At 50.8% G+C, this 23,108-nt stretch overlaps 1 protein-coding gene across 2 annotated transcripts in view; it reads right to left on the reverse strand.

The window, feature by feature from the left end:
- Positions 1–23,108, reverse strand: part of ABAT (4-aminobutyrate aminotransferase) — an 89,739-nt gene that overhangs the window by 31,065 nt on the left and 35,566 nt on the right. For both annotated transcript variants that reach the window (XM_042922993.1, XM_042922994.1), the window contains 3 exons: positions 14,001–14,114; positions 3,866–3,963; positions 1,499–1,528 (listed from right to left, as the gene is read on the reverse strand). In XM_042922993.1, coding sequence (XP_042778927.1) covers positions 1,499–1,528; positions 3,866–3,963; positions 14,001–14,070 — 198 coding nt within the window. In that variant the 5' untranslated portion in view covers positions 14,071–14,114. The remainder of the gene's footprint in view (positions 1–1,498; positions 1,529–3,865; positions 3,964–14,000; positions 14,115–23,108) is intronic.

Consider the following 23,108-nt stretch of genomic DNA (forward strand, 5'->3'; position numbering starts at 1 on the left):
TGCTACAATCCCCTAGACTCCTCATCTTTTGGGATGAAGCTTGAACTGGTGAGGTAAGCCATGTTTTGTCCATTCTATGGTCACACAGAGGGTATATTTGGTTGCTTACATGAATGGTTTGCTTTATAATGGTTTATTAAGCTGTGAATTAGTATTTTATGAATTTTTCTGTATGTGTTTTATATATTATAGCAACAGAAGGTTCAGATATAAATCTGAAGAAGATTCTGATGTTAAGATGTACATGGTAAGCATTAGAGCAACCACGAAGAAAACTGAAAAATATATAGTAACTATGAAAGAAATGAAAATGGTACATTAGAAGATATCCACTGAATGTAAAAAAAAAGAGGAACAAAAAATATGAGACACAGAGAGCACAAAAGGTAAAATGGAAGATGTAAATACCACCATATAGGTAATACATTAACTGTGTGCACATGAAACAACCCAATAAAAAATCAGAAACTGTCAGACTGGATAAAAAGATACAACTATATGCTGTCTACATGAGACATACTTTTGATTCAAGGATACAAATATGTTAAAAATAAAAGGATGGAGAAGAGTACATGATTCTCACAGCAATCCTAAGAAAGCTGAAATGGTTTATACTAATTAGACAAAATCACCTGTAAAACAAAGAAACAAAAATGCTTCTGGAGGTGAAGTCCACTAAGAAGATATAACAATTATAAACATGTAAGCACCCAATAACAGAGCCCCAAAATACAGGAAGCAAAAATGGGCAGCATAGAAGAAAAATATAGTTATAAGAGAATGGCTGGCAAATTTAATATTTGGTTTTTGATAGTGTATAGAACAACCAGGCAGAAGATTAGCAAGGAAGGGGAGCCTGGGTGGCTCTGGCATTTAAGTGTCACACTTCAGCTCAGGTCATGATTTTGTAGTTCGTGGGTTCCAGCCCTGCGCTGGGTTCTGTGCTGACAGCTTGGAGCCTGGGGCCTGCTTAGGATTCTGTGTCTCCCTCTCTCTCTGCCCTTCCTAGTTCTCTGTCTCTCTCTCTCAAAAATAAATAAACATTAAAAAATTAAAAAAAAAAAGAAGATTAACAAGGAACCAGGACTGGAACAACACTCTCAACCGACAGATCCCACAGACACTTTTACAGAACACTCCACCCAATAGTGGTAGAGTACACGTTGTCCTCAAGTGCCTGGGGAATATCTTCCAAGACAGACCATATAAAAGCCTCAGTGAGAGGATTGCATTCACGCAAAATATATTTTCCAACCACAACAGAATGAAATTGGAAATGAGTAACAGAAAGGAGAAGCTCACCAAAAAGTGGAAATTAAACACCATATAAGTAACAAATGAGTCAAAGAAGAACTCACAAGGGAAATTAGAAGCAAAAAAACAAAAAAGGTTTAGAACAAAGTTGCATTTTTTTTTTTAAAGAGCCAGCACAGAGGAAGTGTGTCTCTCAGCTAAGTCATAACCGAGAAGCTTGGAGGGTGAGCTCATCCTCACTTACCTGAATCATATTCAGCTGTTTCATTAACTCCTGCAGGCAAGAATAACAAAGCATTAGAGCAAGGACACACTCTTGCCCAACTAGCTTCAAGTCTTTCATATCTTCCCAGGTCTTGGGGCGTCTCCCCCTCCCCCACCACTTATACCAATAACTTCACAGTCAATTAGCCAACAATATTATAAATATTTAAAAATTGCTTAATATAAATAATTGGCAGGAAACTATTCCTGCCAGTTACATTACCAGGATAGCAGGGATTTAGCAACTTGGAAAATAATAATAAAATAAACTAAAATATTTAACACACAAAAAAATTTAAGCACAAGGGGTTTATCTGGTGCTCATAAAAGCATAGGTTCCCCTTTTATTTTGGGGGGAAAAAGGCTTTAACACCCTGTTAGAAAATATAAAATCAATTGAAAACAGAAACTCGCACATCAAAGAACGATTTGTAATGATAATCTAAACACTCCATAAACCACATGTACATATAGAAATTGGGAATTATAAATTGGGAATTGGGACCTAGTTGCTTTGCTATTACAAGTATTTAATCTCTAAAAATAATCCAGCCTAAAGTCAACCAATAGCAATGACAAGAATATAAAAAATTATTCCAGGTACTTCTCCACTATGAAATGAAAATCTGCCTCTCCTCCAGAGAAATATGCGTGAAAAAGTCTCTCCTTCTGCTAGCAAAACACTATCAAAACAACTATAATCACTTGCATTAATACAAAGATTTCTGGATTTATAAAGTGGTTGCAATGACAAAAGGCCTATCTTTTTTTTTTTTTTTTTTTTTTAAACAGGAGAAAAGCATACAAATCTAAGTTTTACATGACATGGGGGGTCTTCACAAGGAAATGAAGACTGGAAGAAACAAGTTAGAAACTTGTTAGAACACTAGTTAGAAACTAACATTTTTACGTTAGTTTCAATAAGAATGGACAGTCACGTAGAAACACGGTAGGTTAAGGAGTATATAGTAATTATAATTAACACTGTCATCTTCTAAAAAATTCATTTCTGCTTGTTGCTGGAAGATATAGATGCCAAATGACTTTTGTGCCCACAAAACTGCTAAACTCTCACGTTCATCTCAGTAAGTTATATACATGTTCTTTTGAATTTCTTTTTTTTTTAAATTTTTTTATTCTTAAGTTAGTTATCGTGCAGTGTAGTCTTGGCTTCAGGAGTAGAACCCAGTGACTGATTGCTTACACAGGACACCCGGTGCTCATCCCAAAAAGTGCCCTCCTCAATGTCCATCACCCATTTACCCCATCTCCCCACCCACCTCCCCTCCAGCAACCCTCAGCTTGTTCTCTGTATTAAGAGTCTCTTATGGTTTGCCTTCCTCTGTTTTGATCTTATTTTTCAAAAAGGGGCATCTTCTGACAGTAAAAAAAAAAAAAAAAAAAAAAAAAAAGTGACACTGCGGATAAAAATCTGCAAAACCTGCAGAGAAAAAAGCCAGTGTGTATTAAAAAGGTTTACACTGCTATTTTTTAGGTGCGAACATTAGAAACAGTATTGTACATCACAACACAGAGTCAAGGTTAATCAGCCTCCTGAAGGGTGTAATATGCAGGCTTTGTAGTATCTTTGAGGAGGAGTCCCAGCCTCCCTCATCAGACTCGTCTTGTGCCTCTCCCATCTCACACAATAACATCTATCCCAGTGTGTCTCATATGCCACGTCCTGTCACCCTGCACAGCTCTCTCCACTGGGTCTACAACAGAATGCACTCCTCTGGTGAATTCTTCCTTTTTATCCTTCAAGGTCAAGACCAAGGGCCTTTGCTACCTCGCCCTCCGCCATCTAGCATTGCCATCTGGCTTGGTTTCAAGGTCAAGAGAATGAGGTAGGAGTGGTGGCAGACTGGAGTGGAGCCTAGACCTCATGAGACTCCTCGTGCGGTCACCTCTGCCATCACCGTGAGGACGAGCCCGGCCCCGCTTGCTGGAGGATGCTAGAGACATATGGAGCAGCGCCACGTCACTGCACTGGCCAAGACAAGCTTAGCCTAGATCATCCCACAGTGGCCAGTCATCCCACGGGCACATAGATGGACCCACCAGAGCTGCCTGGCTAACTCCCAGTGAACCCTAGATGCAGCAGCAAGCTGTATGCTACGGAGGTTTTGTGCTCGTTTGTTACACAGCAGTATTGTGACAACAAATAACGGATACATCTCCTCCGAGAAGCCTTCTTTGACTTGTTATGGCAGAATGTCTTGGAACTCTAGTGGTAAGCTCTCTGAAAGCAGCTAAGAATACAGGTCTCTAAGCTCGGCTGTGTTCTTGCCTCATGGACCCTTCTCACTCTGTTCTTAAGAACACCACTCAAGTGTGCTCAACTCACCCGAGATCTAGGCCCAGGGACTTCGGTCTTCATCAGGGGCCCGTCATAATCAAATTCGACGTCGATTTTGGCTGCGGCTTGACTGATGTGTCTGGAGCCTGGCAGTAAAGAGAGATGATGAGGATCCCTGGAGACGGTAGGTATGAGAATTCTGCCCTAACAGATGCCCAACGTCCCCAACGGAGGCCATGCCAGGACCTCAACCCCATCTGAGCCAGACCACCCACAAACACAGAGTCTGGCCAGACCTGGGCACCACCAAAACATTGAGGATTCTAAAAAACAGGAAAGCCCAGTGCTAGTGAAGTTGTAGGCAAACAGGCATTCTCATGTCCCATTGGCGTGAGTACCAGCTGATGCTGCCTTCCTATTCCTTTCGACTGAGGCATCTCATTTCAGGGTTCATCCTAAGAGAATGATGGGACCAGTACACAAAAATGTAGGTTAAAATATTCATCCTAGTACTATCTTTTAACAAAAAAACAGTGGAGGGCAGCTAAACAGACTATGACACCTTCCACCATTTCGTGGACAAGGAACATCAGGTATCTGTTCATGGGACTGAGGTGGGCAGTTTGAATATTTATGGACATGGAAAGGTGCCCGTGGCATTAGCATGTGAAAGGTCAGATTATAAAAACTACCCAAATTTTGTCAAAATTTAATCCGTATGCAAGTGTATATCCAAAAGTACATAGAGACAAGAGTTTCTCAGCAGCACCACTGACATTTGGGTCCAGATAACTCTGTTGGGGGGTCGTCCTGTGCCCTGGAGGATGTTTGGCTGGATGCCAGCATCACCTCGCCCTGAGTTGTGCCCCGAGTTGTGACATTCAGAAATCACCTGGGAGTGAATAATCAAATGGCTCAATACAGGTGGTCCCCACTTACAGATGCTTTTTATTAAAAAAAAAAGTGTTGGGTACAAGTCACTTGGTTGAGATCCATTTCACACTTTTGCATGGTAATAAATGTAGAGAGGGGAGTTCCCAGGCTAGACCCACAAGGCTTTCGAGCTCAGCATGTTGCTGAAGTAAAGGGCAGTCTTAATCCCAAGTCTTTTTAAAAAGAATTAAAAATGACATTTATCATTTTTGAGAGACCGTGAGCAGGGGAGGGGCAGAGACAGAGGGAGACACAGAATCCGAAGCAGGCTCCAAGCTCTGAGCTGTCAGCACAGAGCCCGACATGGGGCTCGAACCCACGAACCGTGAGATCATGACCTGAGCTGAAGTCGGACACTTAAGGTCACCCAGGCGCCCCTAAAATGTTTTTATTTTAAGTTTATTTATTTTGAGAGAGACAGAGAGAGTGTGAGTGGGAGAGGGGCAGAATGAGAGAGAGAGAGAGACAGAAAGAATTCCAAGCAGGCTCTGAGCTGCCAGCACAGAGCCCAACGCAGGGCTCTTTCCCAAGAATGGTGAGATCATGACCTGAGCCAAAACCAAGAGTCAGATGCTTAACTGACTGAGCCCCCCAGGCGCCCCCCAGGCTTGATCCCTTACTGAAAGACAGCTGTGGAGAACCTACCATGGTAAGTGTGGGGTGACTAACCGTCAGTAACCCCCAGAATCCCTTCAACGTCCCTGCTCGTCTTTGGCCTTCCCAGGACATATGTGCAACTGGGAAATGTTCCTTCCTCTTTCTTGCCACCTTCCATTAGACTGGGGAATAACTAGACAATGTATTATTGTTTCCTTTACATAAGAGAGAAAACTAAAACTCAGAGAAGAATCATTCTAGGATACGTCTCTCCCTCCATCCCTCTCTGTCACGCGCACACACACACACACACACACACACACACACACACACACAGTGTGCCAAGCTATACAAAGCAATGATATGAAAAAACCTATTTAAATGCATTCTTAATTTTCCATAATTGCTTTGGATATCAAAGAGGGTTTTTGAATTAATTATGTAACACAATGGAACCCTGTGAACGTAAAGTCCAGTTAAAATCCAGCGCTGCCCTTATTTCAAGGCATGAGGCAGCCGGCTTTTATTGTCTTCTGTTTGATCTTAAAATGAAAAGGGAGTCCCTCGAGTCTGTTCCATTAGCAGAGAGCTAAAAGGTCGTGGAACACACTGATGACTTCTTTTTTACATTAAGCTGTTTATTTCTTCCTTGGCCAGAACTCAGGGCTACAGGTCAAGACCGATTCCAGCTAGACCTGCATAACACGGGGACGTGTGTTTGGATAAAAACAGTTCTTAAGTGGTGCTGATCCTGCTTTGTTTCCAGTAAGGGGGAGAGTGCAAAGTTCAAACTTTGCAAGGTATCCTCCAATGAGGACACGCAAGTCCTCTCTTCCTTCTCCAGAAAGTGTCCTGACGCCATGCGGCGGCAGTCAGATGTCCCGGGGTCTGCAGGATGGAAATGCTGGCCCCGGAAGCAGGTCCCAGTGGGAGCTGCGGCTGAAAGGGTCTCAGGGGAATGACGGGGTGAGTGGGGTCTTGTGCAGCTACAAATATGGGGATGCCGAGGCTGCGGGCAGACGCAGGGCGGGGAGTGGAGAGAGGGCGAGAACCCGTCCCTGGGGACTGGGGACGGGTCAGGCACGAGACGGGGAAGCTGAGGGCCAGGTGCCAGGCAGACAGGTCTGTACCGAGAGCTGCGTTGGTTCCTTCCATGTGCCAAGTCTTCGCGGGTGTGGATGGAAGAGGGCCCAGGGGCTCTGGGCAGAGATCCTGGAAACCACAGCCCAGTACGTTTGCTGGGTTCGTGCTATCGAACAAGGGGAGACGGGGTAGCAAACACGGATTCAGCATCCACTGCGTGCTAGGCAGGCAGACTCCCATCTCCCATCTGTGTTAATCCATCCACAGCCCTGTCGAGTGATGGTTCTCAGGTTATAGATGAGGAGCAGAGAGGTGAAGCGACTTTCCCAAGGCCACACAGCTAGTGAGTTGCAGAGCCCAGATTTGAACCCAGGTCCAATATTTTTGCCTTTCCTACACTATCTCAACTTTGACCTCCTGTAGAGGAAAATAGCCAAATTCCAATACAAAGAATGTTCTCTTAATGATAATATATAGTGCCGTAAGCCATGAGAAGAAAGAGCACAATTTAAATTCCCTGGGATCACTTCCATGAAGTCACATGAGGAGAGAGGCATGTGACTCTGCGTGCCGGGCCTCGTCCTGAGCACTGCACGCGGATTGCCTCACTTAAGCTTGAATCCCCTCTGGGAGGTAGATGTTGTGATTGCTCCCATGTTACGGAAGCAGACACTGAGGCCCAGAAAGGTCAACTTATCTGCCCACGGTCACGCAGCTAGTAGGCGGCTAGGCTGAACATTTGACCTCTCCTGTCCCAGACGCTCCGAGTATAAGTGACACTGTTCACGTCATCTTGTGCCGGTCTTTGAAATGAAACGTTTATACTGAACCATCCGGCATTTTCACTCACGAACGACGCAGCACAGCCGGGAGAGCTGGCACGGTGGGGAAGTCCAGCCCAGCCCTCTGCCTCTGAAACGAGGCCGGCCACCCTCGCGGCCTTGACCAACTGGAGTCAATGTTTAACTCCAAGCTATAGAAACAGCCATCAGATGCGTTTAATGTTCTCTTGATCTTTATACTGAGAGTAATAAATGAATGCTGTTTTCCCAAACAGCAAGGGCTCCATATGTGAGCCAGGCCAAAGTCAAGGTCAAGTTCGATCGGAGTTGGGTGCTCGGCTCTTCTTTTAAAAAATCTCCCCCTCCCCAACTGTCCACCCCATTTATTTTTTTTTAACCAATTAAGATCTGTATCTTTAATAAACATCTGGAGAATACCAGTAGCCTAAATTGCTATATTCCACGCTGTCCCGGAGAAGTGTCGTTCCGTAGAATCTGTTTACGTCTGATAGACCTCCAGGAAGAACATGCAGTGTAACCTATCATCCCATACAGGTGCCCAGACTCATACTGGAGGCACACCTGGCTGGAACCCTCTTCCCAAGACGGGGGAGGCCAGAAGCTTCCTGAACCGGTTCTGTGTTATCCCCATATCCTCAGCATGTTGTTCATCCTCTTTGGATCCTCTCCCAGCAGCGAGAAAGAGCATCACAAGTCTTCCAGCAACGTATCAGGGTTTGAACATTTGGATTCGTGTGGTCAGTGAGCAAATGTGGTTGTGAATGATCTACACACGCTGAATATCAGAGCGTAACCGTGCCATGGACAGTGGAAATTTTGCAGCGGATTTAGCCTCACAGCCTGAATGCTGGCATCATATCAGCCGGTATAAACCATACTTTCAGGGAAGGTCGTGCACACAGTCTTGCCTGTGTGTCCTCCATAAACTTGCAATTGCTCGTGGCAACGTAACTCACAGACAAGGACACATTTCTCCAGGCAAGTGGTCACCATCGCTGTTCCTAGGATCCGACACAGTCACTGTGAGATCGTGAGTTTCAAAGACCCACACACGGTCACCAGTACGGATGCTGTGGGCATGGGTGGACTGATCAGGACTGCAGCCACTGAACACAAGGTCATGCACCCGCTTCGCACAAAGCTCGGTTTGCTGGGGCCCTCCGGAGGACCCAGAGCAGGAATCCATTCCGTGCATTTAATGCTACAGAATGTGAGGCCTGACCGTGAGCACCTTTGGGGCACCTTCCTAAACTGTGGCAAGACAGCTGACAGCCCGAGGGCCACAGCGTTCAAAGATCTCAAGTCGTGGGGCGCCTGGGTGGCTCCGGAGGTTGAGTGCCCGATTCTTGATCGTGGCTCAGGTCATGGTCTCACGGTCCGTGCGACTGAGCCCCGCGTCGGGCTCTGCATTGAGCGTGGAGTCCGCTCAGGATTCTCTCTCTCTCCCTCCCTCTCCGCATCTCCCCTGTTTGCGTGAGTGCACGCTCTCTCTCAAAATAAACTTTAAAAAAAAGATCTCAAGTCATTTATTGTTCTTCAGGTTGAAGGTGACCACAGTGCCACCTGCTTTTCCCGCAGAGAGGATTCGCCATCTAGAACGAAGGCAGAGAACTCCTCTTGTAGCTGAGGCTGTTGCACACACTCTCCTAACACTGTAGCAGCGGATGGTGTGGCCACTGGAACCAGCGTAAAGGGCAACATTCTTTTAGTACCCAGGAGGCAGCTCACTTTGGAGACATGGCCAACGCTCTTCTGACTTGCCAGATACAAGCTCGGCCGGTTTTCTCTGCTGAACAGGAAAGTTCCCCAGTATGTGAATGGCATTCGATGTGGCTTGGGGCCCCTCAAGGCTCCTTCGGGGGGCTCGTCAGCATCTCCTGGCTCTGAGGATACTTATAAAGAGTTCTTTGATCCCTTCGTGAAGGTGTGAGTTTTTGCCACACGTACAGGGACACCATCTCACAGCGACTCCCAATCTCACTGGTGGAGTCAACTCCATCACAAGCAGAATGAGGAGTTTCTAATGAGTTTTGCTCTGTAGGGGTCTCAGATATCCTTTCCAGAAGGACTGTCTGGTTTCTCTTGTCCCAGATTCAGAAGAATCCATGGGCACTCCTTGAAACCGAGGACTGAAACTTCTAGGACTTCTCCCCTCTGACACTCTTGTTCTGGGCCACTTCCCACGTGAGGGCTGTAACTCTTCCTGCTCCAGCTGGCTTTCCTGTTTTTACTTTCTTGCAGGTTCAGTGGCAAACACATCCTGTTTGGTGTCACTGTTCTTGGGAACATGAGCCTCCTTCTTCCTGTTTTTCCTCCTCGTTTTCCCTCATTCCAGCAGATGTCGGAGCGGGTTCTGGCTGCCGTGCAGTCTGGTCAGCTGGGGTGTGGGGGTCCTTCTCCAAGGGGCTGTCCCATGCAAACGACAATCGTGGCAGACCAGCTGTTGCCTGTGGGTGGTCTTCACCTTTTAAATTTGTGCTTGGGGGAGGGGGGCTGTTGTGAAGGGGGAGCCGTCCCCCTGTTCCTGGTATTTCCTCGCTCCATGGAGAACTTCGCTTCTTAGGCTCCTGGAGACCTTCTGTTAGCTCTGAGAAGGACAGTGTTGCAGTAATGGCCGGATAAAAGGACAAGCCTCACTGTCCTATGAGCTTGCCGTAATTCCTCAGACACATCGCAGGCCACAGCCTCGGGACACAGAGTTCCATTCTGGTGTCGTTCAGGAGACGGCGGCATCTCGTTTCACCTGAGCTGAGGCATCTGGAGCAGGGACACGGCCACGGACTTGGAAAGGAGGAGACAGGCCCCTCGCAGTGGATGATGGAGACGTAGGGGACGGTCCATCTCCAGTGGTTCTTCGTTTCCTTCTAAAACTCTGGTGGTCCTTTCGCTCAGCACAATCTATGTCTGCACCTGCCGGGAGGGAGACTGCGGGCTGAGGATGTGCCTGATGATACAGGGTTTCCTTCTCAGTTACTCTCCTGGGCACTCTGTTCTCTCCAAAGGGGGCGGGAACTGTCTCGGCTGTTCGGGTCTCTTGCCAAATGCATCGCAGGTCCGGTACGGCCAGAGGGGAGTTGTGCACTATGTCGCCACTGAGTAGCAAACTTCCAGCCCTTTCTTTCACCTGCTCTCATGGAGGCAGCACCCCACTGAAGTTTTTGAGAACATGTTCATTGAGGAAGGTATCGGTAATTTCACCACCCGGACATAACGGCTTTGCTGTCCAGTCTCCCAGTCTCTGCGCTCTATATGCCGACATCAGATTATCAGTGATTGTGGGGGAGGGGCAAGAAACAATGCCGCTGGGAGCACTGATACACGAGCCACCACCGTGTCTAAGGGCTCCACAGCGGTCGATGGGTGGAGATGCCACACAAACACCTAAACACCGTGGGCGTGGTGGTGGGCTGAAGCACCCTCCCTCCCTCCGGGGAACACAGGTGCCAGGCTGTGAGCTGCGCTGTGGAGATGTCCATGTGGAACCAAATCCAGCCAGCGCCACGAGAGTGAGCTTGGAAGCGGAACCCCCAGCTTCCACGGTGAGCCTTCCGATGAGACCACAGCCCTGACTCCTAGACCACAGGAACTGTGACATAATAAATGTGCATTATTTTAACCAGCTAAGTTAGGGCTATTTAAAAAAATATATTTTTAACGTTTATTTATTATTGAGAGACAGAGAGGCACAGAGCATGAGCATGGGGGGGTGGGTAGAGAGACGGGGAGACATAGAATCCGAAGTAGGCTCCAGGCTCTGAGCTGTCAGCACAGAGCCCGATGTGGGGCTCAAACTCACAAACTGTGAGATCATGACCTGAGCCGAAGTCAGTTGCTCAACCGACTGAGCCACCAAGGCGCCCCAGGGCTATTTGTTATATGGCAATAAATAACTAACATAGTGGTTAAGGTTGTAACTTTTGGGGCCAGCCAGGCTTAGCTCAAAGCCAGGTTCAGCCACTTCCTAGCACCAAGGTTCTGAGAAAGTTACGGAATTTCTCTGAGTCTCTGCTTTCCTCTCCCAGGGGACTAAATGGGTTAAACGTTACCTACCATTTTAAAACTATTTCCCCTGGGCACCTGGGTGGCTCAGGCAGTTAAGTGTCGGACACTTGATCTCAGCTCAGGTCTTGACTCAGGGTCGTGACCTCAAGCCCTGCCGCACTGGGTGTGGAGCCTCCTTAACACACACACACCTCAAAAAACTATTTCCTTATTGCTACTTACCTATGAGCAGTGTATGAACACACATGCTCCTCTATCTTTGCCAACACCGTGGTTTAGTATTAAAAAACTCTTATCTCTGGGGTGCCTGGGTGGCTCAGTTGATTAAGCGTCCGACTTCAGCTCAGGTCACGATCTCGCGGTCCGTGAGTTCGAGCCCCGCGTCGGGCTCTGGGCTGATGATGGCTCAGAGCCTGGAGCCTGCTTCAGATTCTGTGTCTCCCTCTCTCTCTGCCCCTCCCCCGTTCATGCTCTGTCTCTCTGTCTCAAAAAAATAAATAAACGTTAAAATAAAAATTAAAAAAAAAAAACTCTTATCTCTAAATCTGGCACAAGTGTGCCAAAAAAAAGATTTAACTCTTGCCAAGAAAATGCAGACCTGATAACTCTGATTAGTCATTTGTCTCTTTTTTTCTATGCATGCTTGTGTAAATATAAACGAAGGGTGTTTGCATTGTTAAAAAATATTTACTTATGTTTTGAGAGCAAGCGTGCCTGCTGAGAGAATCGGAGTGCCCTGGCGCCCCTGAACTGTTCCTTCTGATAGAGAAGTGTGCGAAGCAAGTAGGACCCCAGCACTGCCCTCAGTCTCCCGAGGAGACCCACTTGCCTGATAAGAAACAGAGGCTCAGAGTTCTGCCCGTGGGGGAGGCTGACTGGGTGGAATGTGGCCCAGGTGCAGGAGCCTTGACTCAAGGCTCTCCCCTGCTTGTCTCCCTGGGAAGGGATGTCCTTGAGAATGACCTACAAAGGCGGAGCCCCACAGGCCATGCTTTCTTGTCAGTGAAGCGTCCCCAGCACCTAGTACGGCACTCGGCCCCCAGCGGGTGTGAGCAGTACTAGTTATGGCCGACTCTCCCTCCCGCTAGGGGCACACTACTTGGGCATCATGCGTCGGTTTGGGTTCATTTTTAACATAATAATGGGTAAGCGTTAAGATGCTTCTCTTATAATTGAATAAAATAAAACAAAACCTCAAACCTACTCACTTCTTGAGGCGATCAGGGCCAAGAACAAGGGAAGACAGACACGGTCACCGACCGGATGATACCGGGGAGTTGGGACCCCAGAGTGCACTGTGGGATCTCGCACTGGATCCTGGGAGGGAAAGAGGCACTAAGGGAAAACCTGGTGAAATCCCCAGAGAAGTCTGGAGCTCGGGTAGCAATAATGTACAAGGTCAGCTTCTTAGTTATTGACAAGAGCATCCTCGTGATGTAAGATGTTAACCAGGGCGACACTGGGGCCTATGGGATCTGTCTGTACTGTCTTAGTACTTTCACTGTACTTGTAAAATCATCCCAAGTTAAGAGATTTATTTCAATATTTTTATGTGTTTTTTTTTGTTTGTTTGTTTTTAATATTTGACAGAGAGAGAGCGAGCATGAGCAGGGGAGGGGCAGAGAGTGAGAGAGACATAGAATCCGAAGCAGGCTCCAGGCTCTGAGCTGTCCACACAGAGCCTGACGCGGGGCTCGAACTCACAGACCACGAGATCATGACCTGAGCCGAAGACGGACGCTCAACAGACTGAGCCACCCAGGTGCTCCTAAAAGGTTTATTTTAAAGTAAAACCTGCTAATACTCCTGTGTGTATGGGAGAGCATGCCTGCTTTTTTACCCCACCCAGGATATAAACCCCAGCATTAAAGATGCAGACCAAGGTTGTGGGCAGCACTCTGTCTTCAAAAGGCAGATGAGACTAACAAAGAGACATCGTGATGGCAAAGCACGGGGCTCTGAGAGAGCTGGGACAGATGCGGGTGGGGGGGTACAAGGTGCCCACAGGAGGCCACGGCCAGCCCCTGTGTCTCCCAGAACCCCAGGGAGGCACATGGAGGAGGGATAACAGCCCGGCATCTGCAGCCAGACTGACCTGCATTCAAGTGGCCGTGTGACTTTGCCTCTCTGAGCCTCAGCTTTCTCCCCTGTAAAATGGGCTTCATGCGTGCCTTCCTCGTGGAAAGGAGGGAGGGAGGTCTATCGTGAGACCTCACCGGCAGGGCGACTGCTGATGGGGCCAGCCTGGCTAAGCCGCCTGAACTCAGTGAGGCAGAGAGAAACAGAAGCCCCGGAGAGATGCGGCCAGCGGTGCCGCGGGCCGGCTGGGTGCGGGTGAGCAGAGGTGAGGGACAGGGCAGCAGGGGGCTGCTGCCTCCTGTCCAGGGCCCTGGAAGCACACTTTGCCTTGAGGTCAGTCACAAGGATGCTTGTAGCCTTCCCTTTTTCTGGCAGCAAGCTCAGCTGTGTTTCCCCCAACAGTCCCTGTGAGGGCAGCCTGGAGCCTCCCGGCTGCTGGGGCCACCACCTCCAGGCCGCATCAGCTTCCTGCCCGACCCAGAGCTGTCCACGCAGGGACAGGAGCATGTGGCGGAGATGGGAGACGGGGGTGGTGGTGATGGGGACGGTTTTACTGCGTGTGTGGCCGGGGAGAGGGAACAGCCCCAGAACGTTGACTGGCTGGTCCCTTCACCCGCCAGGGCTCTCCCAGCCCGGATTGTGTTTCCCATCAGGGCCAGTTCTTGCCAAGACCCCCCAGGGCTTACTGGGCACGAGCAGGCGGTAGTTGTGCTGGAAGGTGCAGGCCAGCCGCCGGGTGAGCAACATGAAAGCCATGATCCCCTCCTTCAGGAACAGAGGCTCCCTGCACACGCTTCACCCTGAAAGAAAACAGAAATGCACAGTCAGACCAGCCAAGGGCTCGTCCCTGCAGCCAAGAATCCCATGCCCTGCGATTTCCCACGTTGTGGAGAAGGTGCTTCTGACATCACATCCTTTGCTTTCATGCTGAATATACACTTGAAAAAGGCAGGGGGGCACCTGGCTGGCACGTGACTCTCCACCTCTGGGGCGCGAGTCTGAGACCCACCGTTGGGTGCAGAAATTTACTGAACTACAAACCCGTTCGCAAGTGTTTTCATGGGACCCTGGCCACACTGCAGGGAGGGTCATTATGCCTATTTCCTAGATGGAAAACTGGAGAAAGGGGACAGAGCTGGCTTGAGAGCCCTCTGTAGGCAAGCTGATAAGTTCAGTGCGTCATCCACGGGGGGGACAAGCAACTGCACTTGGTGAGATTGGGGGTGGGGCTCAGATGGAGGAGGATTCAGAGCAGCTGGGAGCCCCCCTGCCCTGCCCCCCAACAGAACACTGGTCTCCCCGGGGCTGTCTGGGAATCCTGGGACCCAGAGCAGTATCTGATGGTCCGTTTTGGGGAGTGCATGTCTCCAGCGTGACCAACTGTCTAGAGTTTGCTGGGGACGGAGGGGGCTCTCGGGATGCGGGGCTTTGTTCTGAAACCCACGGAGGGAGGGTTCTCGGCCCCCACGCTACCAGTCTGTTGGCTGCCTCCAGACGGCTCCCCAGTCCCGCGCTCCCTGGCTAGATCTGCTAGTCGCCCTTTGCGCTGTGGGCCTGGAGCAAGCCCCCCACTTTGTTTTCTTTTATCATCTCCCCCCGCCCCACCCCAGGCTACCCCAGGCAGAACAGTGATGGAGCCCTTCCCGACTCGCGGACCCCGTTTCCTTTCTGCAGCTGCACACCGCGCTCGGCTCTGCGTGCGGCACAATTAGCATTCGTTATTGTTAGGAGTGCCCACAACAGTGCTCTGTGGTCCCCTTTTTGCAGACGAGGAGACTGAGGCACAGAGAGGTTAAGAGTGGATCTGTAAACAGATCTGTGTGACCCCAGAGTCACTGAGTCACAGGTGTCCCTCATTCACTCTGCGACGAAGCACCAACTCGATGACAGTGTGGAGGAAGTGCCAGCTGGAAGTGGCAGGCGGGCTTCGCAGCACGGGTGAGGAAATGTGTGGGCATCTGGCACCAGGCTCAGGAGGACGGGCTGGCAGCACTCCCAACCCAGTGCCCCCAGAGCTAATGGGACGTCGGGCTGTATTATTAGAAGCAAAGACGGAACAAAGGAGCGTAGGCAGATGACACTGGCCTGAGGACGCACCAATTCTGTGGACATGCACAGAGCACCTACTCTGTGCAAGCCGCCCAGTGGGCACTGGGCACTGGGCACAGGGATCAGTCAGGAGCAGCGCTTGCCCTGCGAGCATCATCACGCCCTGAGAACCTAGATGTGCTGCAGATAGCACCCTGTTTCACCCCAGGGCCCCGGGAGATACGCCATCATCTTCACAGACGAGGCAACGGAGGTGCCCTCTGGGAAGTGGGCACAGGAGGTACTTTTTGGGGTGTCTGTTCCGCACACCATGCCTCCCCGCCGTCAGAAGCCTCCCCCTCTGTCTGCAGGGGAGCAGACCTGGCGGCCGCGTCCGTGCCGTGGGACCCACTGGCTGCGGCTCACCGGACCAGGATAGGCCAGCGTCCTGGGCGTGGTGGGGTCGGCCACCTTCCACCCTGTGAGGGCAGCGGGCACGCAGACCGAACGTGCCACAGAGTGCAGCTGCCAGACAGGATGCAGACCCTGGACGCTGAGGCTCCCTGGTTCCATCTCAAGCCTGGAGCCCAGTGTGGCCACATGTACGGCACTCACTGCTGAACAGTGCTGGGGCAGACCCGAGCCCCGCTCTCCCTGGGGGTGAGCCGGTGTGGAGGGGGAGGGCCGGGAACATCAGGCTCATCCACGTCTCGCCAAATGGATTCGGAAGGAAACATCAGGACTGAGGGAGAAGGGCTCGCTTCTACCCGTCCTTGGTAACAAAGCCCAGAAGAAAGATACCACCCCACCTCCCCCGCCTCCTTCTTCTCCTTAGCTTGCTTGAGTTTCCAGGTTTTCTATTGCTTGCAAACAGAGTCTGGCTGACAGCGCGGTTAGAGTATCAGACTGACGAGCCCCAGATCTTGGGAGGCATGGGACTGCTGATGGTCTCTCCTCTGGGCACCGCAGCGGGAATTAAGCCACAGGGTGGCTAGGATAAAGTCTTCTCTCCTGGTGAGGGATCTGGGATGCCTCCGGAGTGGCAGTGACAGTAGTCTGAGGGCCTGGGGAGGCTCTGAAGGGCACTTCATGCCCTCCAATCCCAACCATCCAGCAGGGAGGGTGTCTCCCCATTTCAGAGGTGAGGGCCTGGAAACTCGCACGGGTTATGTTCTTGGCCTTGGTTACAGGAATGCTTGAGACTGTCTGACCCTGAAGCCCTTGCTTTTTCACTCATTCCAGCATCGAATAATTCAGCGGGTAACACAACACCTGAACACAGTATATACTGGGGCTTGATGATTACAAAGGGTCTAGCTCGGAGAGGCAATTTTTGCTGCTTTTCGCCAGAGGAAAGCACGGGCGTGGACCGTGTGACCATAAATTAACTGAGAACCCATTCTTTCCTTGATCACTCAGTGGACGTTTTTTCTTCTTTTTATCTATTCTGGCACGTCCAACTCAAAGCGGGCCTGTTGATTTAGCGGCAAGGTAACTGTGTAGAAAGAGCGGTTGCTGACTCTTGTTCAAAACCATTTGTCTCCAAGGGGACTACTTAAGGCTGCACACAATCCAATTTCCATTAAACATGTGTTTGCAACGGCGAGAATCTCCGAGAACTCGCGTATCAACATTTGAAAGCTCTGCCAGAGTAGGAGTGACACCTGCAGCACTTTCAATTACAAAATGTCACCGCGGGAGATATATGGTGGTGACATTTCGGTGGCCTGCACTTGAGACTGACCTTGTAACAGAAACGCGATCTCCATCAGACGGGAGCTCTTAGCACGATATGCCTCCAACAATCAGAAGAGTCTATGTCACACGCTCACTCTCTCCAGCCCGCTAATTCAATCAACGACAATTAATTAGGCTCCTGTTACGGGCAAGGCACTGCATTAGGTAAGTTCTGAGATGGAAAAAAGGCCCCTCTCTTTCTGAAACTCATGATTCAGTGGCGGGGCTGGGGGGGGGGGAGTACTGGGGAGGGGGGAGAATGGGAGAATTTAATGTATGAGGCTGCTTTCCCTTTCATGGAGATAAATCCTTAAAATAACCCGGTGAGAGATGTGTATAAAAATTTTCCAGTTCGCTGTCAGCGAGTAATTCTGTATAAGACGGGGTGAAATCACGACGTTTGCCTGTATGAGCAAGGCGCTGTGGGAACGTGGACAGATGCGTTCTGGCAGGTGCGTGGTGATGCCAGTGAGATGTCACCAGAGCTGCCCCTTCAAAGGGGAGCAGATTTTTGGCAGCCACCGAGGAAAGGGGAGGTGAGGCCTGGGCAAATGCTCTGGTGTGACGAGATGTGGAATGGTGCACGGGGAGGGGTCAGGTGCACGGGGAGGGTGAACGGCACACGAGACCACGGAGCGCTGGAAGAAAAGATGAGGCGCAGGGCCTCCTGGAGACCCCCTCTATGGGGGAGGAGCCCCAGCTCTCCTGTCTTATTCACAAGGGTCCTGCTCAGCCAGGTCCGGGAGTTGGGTGGGGGGTGGGGGGGGGCAGGGAACAAGCACTCAACATGTCAGTGCGATGCAGGGGGGTCACCGTGAGCTGAGGAGGGAGGCTCCCCAGGCATGTGGGAGGGCACCTTCTGGGTGAGGGATGATAGGGAGGGAGCCAGAGACCAGCTCCCACACCTCCAGTCTTTAAGACTTAGGGGTTCTGGGGCGCCTGGGTGGCTCAGTTGGTTAAGTGTCTGACTCTTGATTTCAGCTCAGGTCATGGTCTCACAGTTTGTGAGTTTGAGTCCCTCATCGGGTCTGTGCTGACAGCACAGAACCTCCTTGGGGTTCTGTCTCTCTACCCCTCCCCTGCTCTCTCTCTCTCTGTCTCTCAAAATAAAAAAACATCAAAAACAAAAAAGAGGGGCACCTGGGTGGCTTAGTCGCTTAAGCCTCCGACTTTGGCTCAGGTCATGATCTCCCCGTTTGTGAGTTCGAGTCCCATATCGGGCTCTGTGCTGACAGCCCAGAGTCTGGAGCCTGCTTCAGATTCTGTGTCTCCCCCTCTCTCTGCCCCTCCTCTGCTTGCACTCTGTCTGTCTCAAAAAACAAATATTAAAAAAAATTAAAAAAAAAGAGTTACACGTTCCTCGGAAAGTTAAGCTTTCCCACATGGTCCAGCAATTGTACTCCTAAGCGTACAGCCCAGAGAGTGGAAGATAGGAGCTCGAACACATACGGGGACGTGCACATCGACAGCAGCACTATTCACAGCCCACGTGAGCACCAACGGCCGAAAGGGTAACCCAGAAGGGGTGCAGCCTCACCACAGACCTTCCTCCACCATAATAAGGGATGACATACTGACAGAGACCACAGATGAGCCTCAAAACCATGATGTTCAGTGGGAGAATCCAGACATGAAAGGCCACACACTGATGGTATATGCAGGGCACTTCTAGATCAGGTGCATCCAAAGGGAGAGAAAGCGATCAGTGGTAGGCAGAACTGGGAAGTGGGGATGGTGGGGTTTCTGCTCAGGGTGATGAGAAGGTTCTGGAGCTGGTGGAGACGTCTGCCTAACACGGTGAATGTGCCAAGGGGAACCAGATTGTTCACTTATACTGGTTAATGGGTAATCTTGTTATGTGAATTAGACCTCTGTAAAAAAAAAAAAAAAAAAAAAAAGCAAACGAGGGAATTAGGGAGCTGGCTGTCCCCTTTCACAGGTGGGAGGGGACAAGACAAGGTCTTGTACACTGAGGTCACGCAAGCCTGCGTCTGAATTCCTGCCTGCTACAGTTTGTCATTTACCCGCTCGCTTCAGTTATCCACTTAGCAGGTAATGACTTAGCTAAGTCACTCACTTAGTGCCCCGTGACAGGCCAGGCACCGTGTGTAGGTGCTGGAGGTGAGCTGGGGACCCGCACCCAGCTGTGATGCATTAGCAATGTCTGTCATGTGCCCTGTAACGGATGCTACAGACGTGTGTGCTCTGCCTGGAGCTTGGGCTTCAGCTGTGAAACTCGCTGTCTTTTTTTTTTTTTTTTGAAGAAGACCGTGAGCGGGAGAGGGGCAGAGAGCAAGAATCCCAAGCAGGCTCTGTGCCGTCAGCACAGAGCCCAACACGGGGCTCGATCTCACCAACAGTGAGATCATGACCTGAGCCGAAATCAAGAGTTGGCCGCTTAACCAACTGAGCCCCCCAGGTGCCCCAAAGCTTGCTGTCTTAATGTAGCTAACAGAGTAAAGCTCATGAAAACACTCTGAGCCTCAGTGTCCTTATCTACAGGATTCGAGGGCGATGCCTCTCTTCCTGGTTGTGCTGGGAATTAGGCGCAACTGATGTGAACAGCCTGGCGGGTCACAGGCTCTTGAGACAACTGAGTTTCCTCTGTCTCTGACTGGCCCCTGTCTTTTGTATTCTCTGCTGATGATGCAGTCCTCGGGTCTAGAGCTCGATGCCTGACGTCCATGGGAGTTTTGGGGGTCACTGAGGAAAGGGGCCTGACAGATGGGCACAGTCTCCCTGGGGACTTGCTCAGGAGCCTCTCAGATGCTCGGCAGTCACAAGGGAAGGCTCCCTTTCCCTGATGGTGACGGCAGGGAGCTGGGTGCCAGGGGTTTCGCTCTGCATGAGCAATATGGTCCCTCCTGGACTGGAGCACTGAGCTCGGTGTTCTCTCGGTTTCCTCTCCTGCTTTCCTTCCATCATTTTCTACTTGGTCCCTGACCTTTCTAGAGATAATTCATCTCACATCACTCTCCTTCCTGGAGCACTCCAGTCCCACTCAGAAACATGCAAGCCCCAAGAGAGAGGGAATCAGGCCTTTCTTTCGTCTCATGGTACCCAGAGTTTAGCAGTTCTCCAGTCAATATATGCAGAGAGTGAACTCAGCACATCCGAGCCGTGGAACACGGACAGCAACAGCTGCCTTTTAAGGTGCACCTGAGGACTCACATAGTGAGCAGAGGGGCACCTGGGTGGCTCAGGAGGTTGAGCGTCCGACTTTGGCTCAGGGCATGATCTCATGGTCCGTGAGTTCGAGCCCCGTGTCAGGCTCTGTGCTGACAGCTCGGAGCTTGGAGCCTGCTTTGGATTCTGTGTCTCCCTTCTCTCTCTGCCCCTTCCCTGCTCATGCTGTTTCTCTCTCTCAAAAATAAATAAAAACAATTAAAAAATTAAAAATACAAAATTAGGGAGCGGGTCCGAAATTTGTGTTAAAACAGTTTAACAATAATATTCCCCGCCCCCCACCAAGTCTGAAGTCATCACATACATGATTGCCCACCACTGTTCCAGTTTGGCTCCAAAGACACATCCCTCCCCTGGCCTCAGTTTCCCCACGTGTTGGGTCACATGGCTTTCACAGCCTCTTCGGATCCTGAGAACCATCTGACAGGCACGCGGCCAAGAACCCCAGGGCTAGGATTCCTCGCTGCAATGCTCCGGACCCCCTAGTCCTGCCCAGAGGCGGTGTGAGTAACTGTCTCCCTGCTCTCTCCACCACGCCCTGGGCAACGTCCACCAGTGGAGACAGACGGCAGTCGGCAGTCTGCGTTAAGGCAGGCTAGCTACCCCCAGGGCCGTCCCTCCTTGACGTGATCAGAAGTGCAAGAGAAATTTAAATCAACCCATCAACTAAACAGAATAGGAACTATCCGAGTGCAAGGCGAGGGAGGGGGATTTTTGTTTCGGCAGGCAAGGCATCTGCAAGAAATGCTGTTTCTTACCGTGTGCCTCCGTGGAAACAATTCGCAAACCCTGGTGCAACCAGACAGTCAGCCCTCCAGGCCCACCCACCTCTCCCCGTCCCCTTTCCTTTAATTAAAATGCTAATTAGTTCTCTCAGCTCCCTCTTATCTGCCATTTGCATTTGGAGGGTGGGATGGGACGGGGCGAGGCCAGGGCAGTTTTAAATCAATGGGGAAACCAGAACGCAGGGAAAGGGCAAAAAAAAAAAAAAGAAAGAAAAAAAAAAAGCTCTGGAGGGAGAGTAAAAGTCATCAAAGCACTGGCTGCTGTTTAACGCTCACCTACTACACACGACATAGCTTCCAAATGCAATTCAGCCATCTGCAGGACGGCAGGCTCAGAAGGTTGATGGGCTCCTCCTGGGTCCCAGAGCTCAAGGCCGGTGGTGCTTATCCTTGGCTGCTCCCGAGAACCTCCAGGACCACAGCGCCTATGACCCTATGACGGGCTCCACCCACCACACCTAAACCAGGGTCTCCTGGGCGTGACGGTGTCGTCTGGGCGCTGGTGAAGCTCCCTAAGTGAGGCTGGGAACCACCGTCATAAGAGGTGGATGGTGGACCCTACACTTGACCCAGGCCTGCATCATCCCCAGGTCTCCGGAAACGGAGGGTTTCTGACTTTGAGAGGCAAACGCCTCAGAAATGCAGGGAGAAAGAATCCGGTGAGGGCCGTTTGGAGAGGTGGCCCTCAGGGCGCTGACTGTGAAACTGGACTCTTTGACCTGCTGTGTGTCCTTGGCATGTTAAGCAACCTCTCTGTGCCTCATTTTCCCCCTTTGCAAAATGGGGATCATACCATTTGAACCTAACCTCTGGGCTAGCAGAGTGTGAACTGAGACCCGAGACTTGGGTCCCTGCTGTATCCCCAATCCCAGAGCAGTACCTGGCTGCAAGAATCATTGAATCAATAGTACGTGCTCCAAAAACGTCCTGAACACGGTGTCTGACGCACCTTTCCACTAGATTGCCCCACAGGCCCTGTGAGCATGAAAGCTTTGCATGCGTCATTGGCTAGAAATGGACCCCCAGACCTCTCTGGGGCCCCCAAAGATGCTCTCATTCTGTCTGCTCTCAGGGCCAAGACAAAAGTGCAGGCAGAAGTGTGGGACACTCGTTTCCTGTCCGCAGCCCCAGCTGTCGGCTTTTCCGCAGACTCAGTGGGACAAGACAACACACTTAGCCAAGGGCGCCTCCGTTGTCAAGGCCAGGGGTCGCCATGGCAACCAATAGAGCCGCAGCCCTGGGCCAGTGCAGATGGCTAGCAGGGCCTCATTCATGGGGCCGTGATGGATGACGCTAGGACAGAAGATCCAGCTCCTCGAGCCCCCCCCCCCCCCCCGCCCCCGGCTGCCTCTGCAGCAGTGTGGGCCCCAGCCCTTGCTCTCTGCACGCCGCATGCGTGATTTCCTATAACCTGCATCTTGGGGCATCACACAGTCCTCCGCCACTTGTACGAGGGGAGGGCAATACTGTTCTTGGGAACAGGCAAGTGTTGACTCTTGCAAAAGACAGTGGGGGCAGCTGAGAGAGTCCTGTGAGCCATAAATTGGGTCCGGGTGTGCCATGTACTGGCTTGGTGACTCTGGACAAGCCGCGTGACTCATTGGGGCCTCAGTTTCCTCAGCTGCGAAATGGGAAGAATGAAATCTACCCACGAGGTCACGAGGCGCTTGGTTTGATGAGGGCCGACCAAAGGATACACACAGGACCCACACCACCTTCTCGGCTTCCAAAGAACACTCTATCCGGCAGGGAAGGTTAGTTGCACAGCCTGAAGTGTGAGGAAGAGCTGTTGGCACAGACAGTGGCCCTGCTATGAGCCTGAACTTCCAGGCTCCACCAGAGGGAAGCTGGTCTGCGCCCCAACCTCCTCTGTCCTCCTCATGCCTGTGTCTCGCAGCTCGCCCACCTGCCCCGCCCGCCAGCCTCCACCAGGAAGGATGAGGTGGACTTAAGTCACAAGTGCAGGAGGCATGAACACTCTGATGCTGGGAGACAGGCAGCCCTCAGCCTGTGAGCAGGGTGAAGGGGAAAAAGAAGAGGCAAGGCTTCAAATCGGAG

The sequence above is a fragment of the Panthera leo genome, chromosome E3 (assembly GCF_018350215.1).
Source record: "Panthera leo isolate Ple1 chromosome E3, P.leo_Ple1_pat1.1, whole genome shotgun sequence".
Lineage (NCBI taxonomy): Eukaryota > Metazoa > Chordata > Mammalia > Carnivora > Felidae > Panthera > Panthera leo.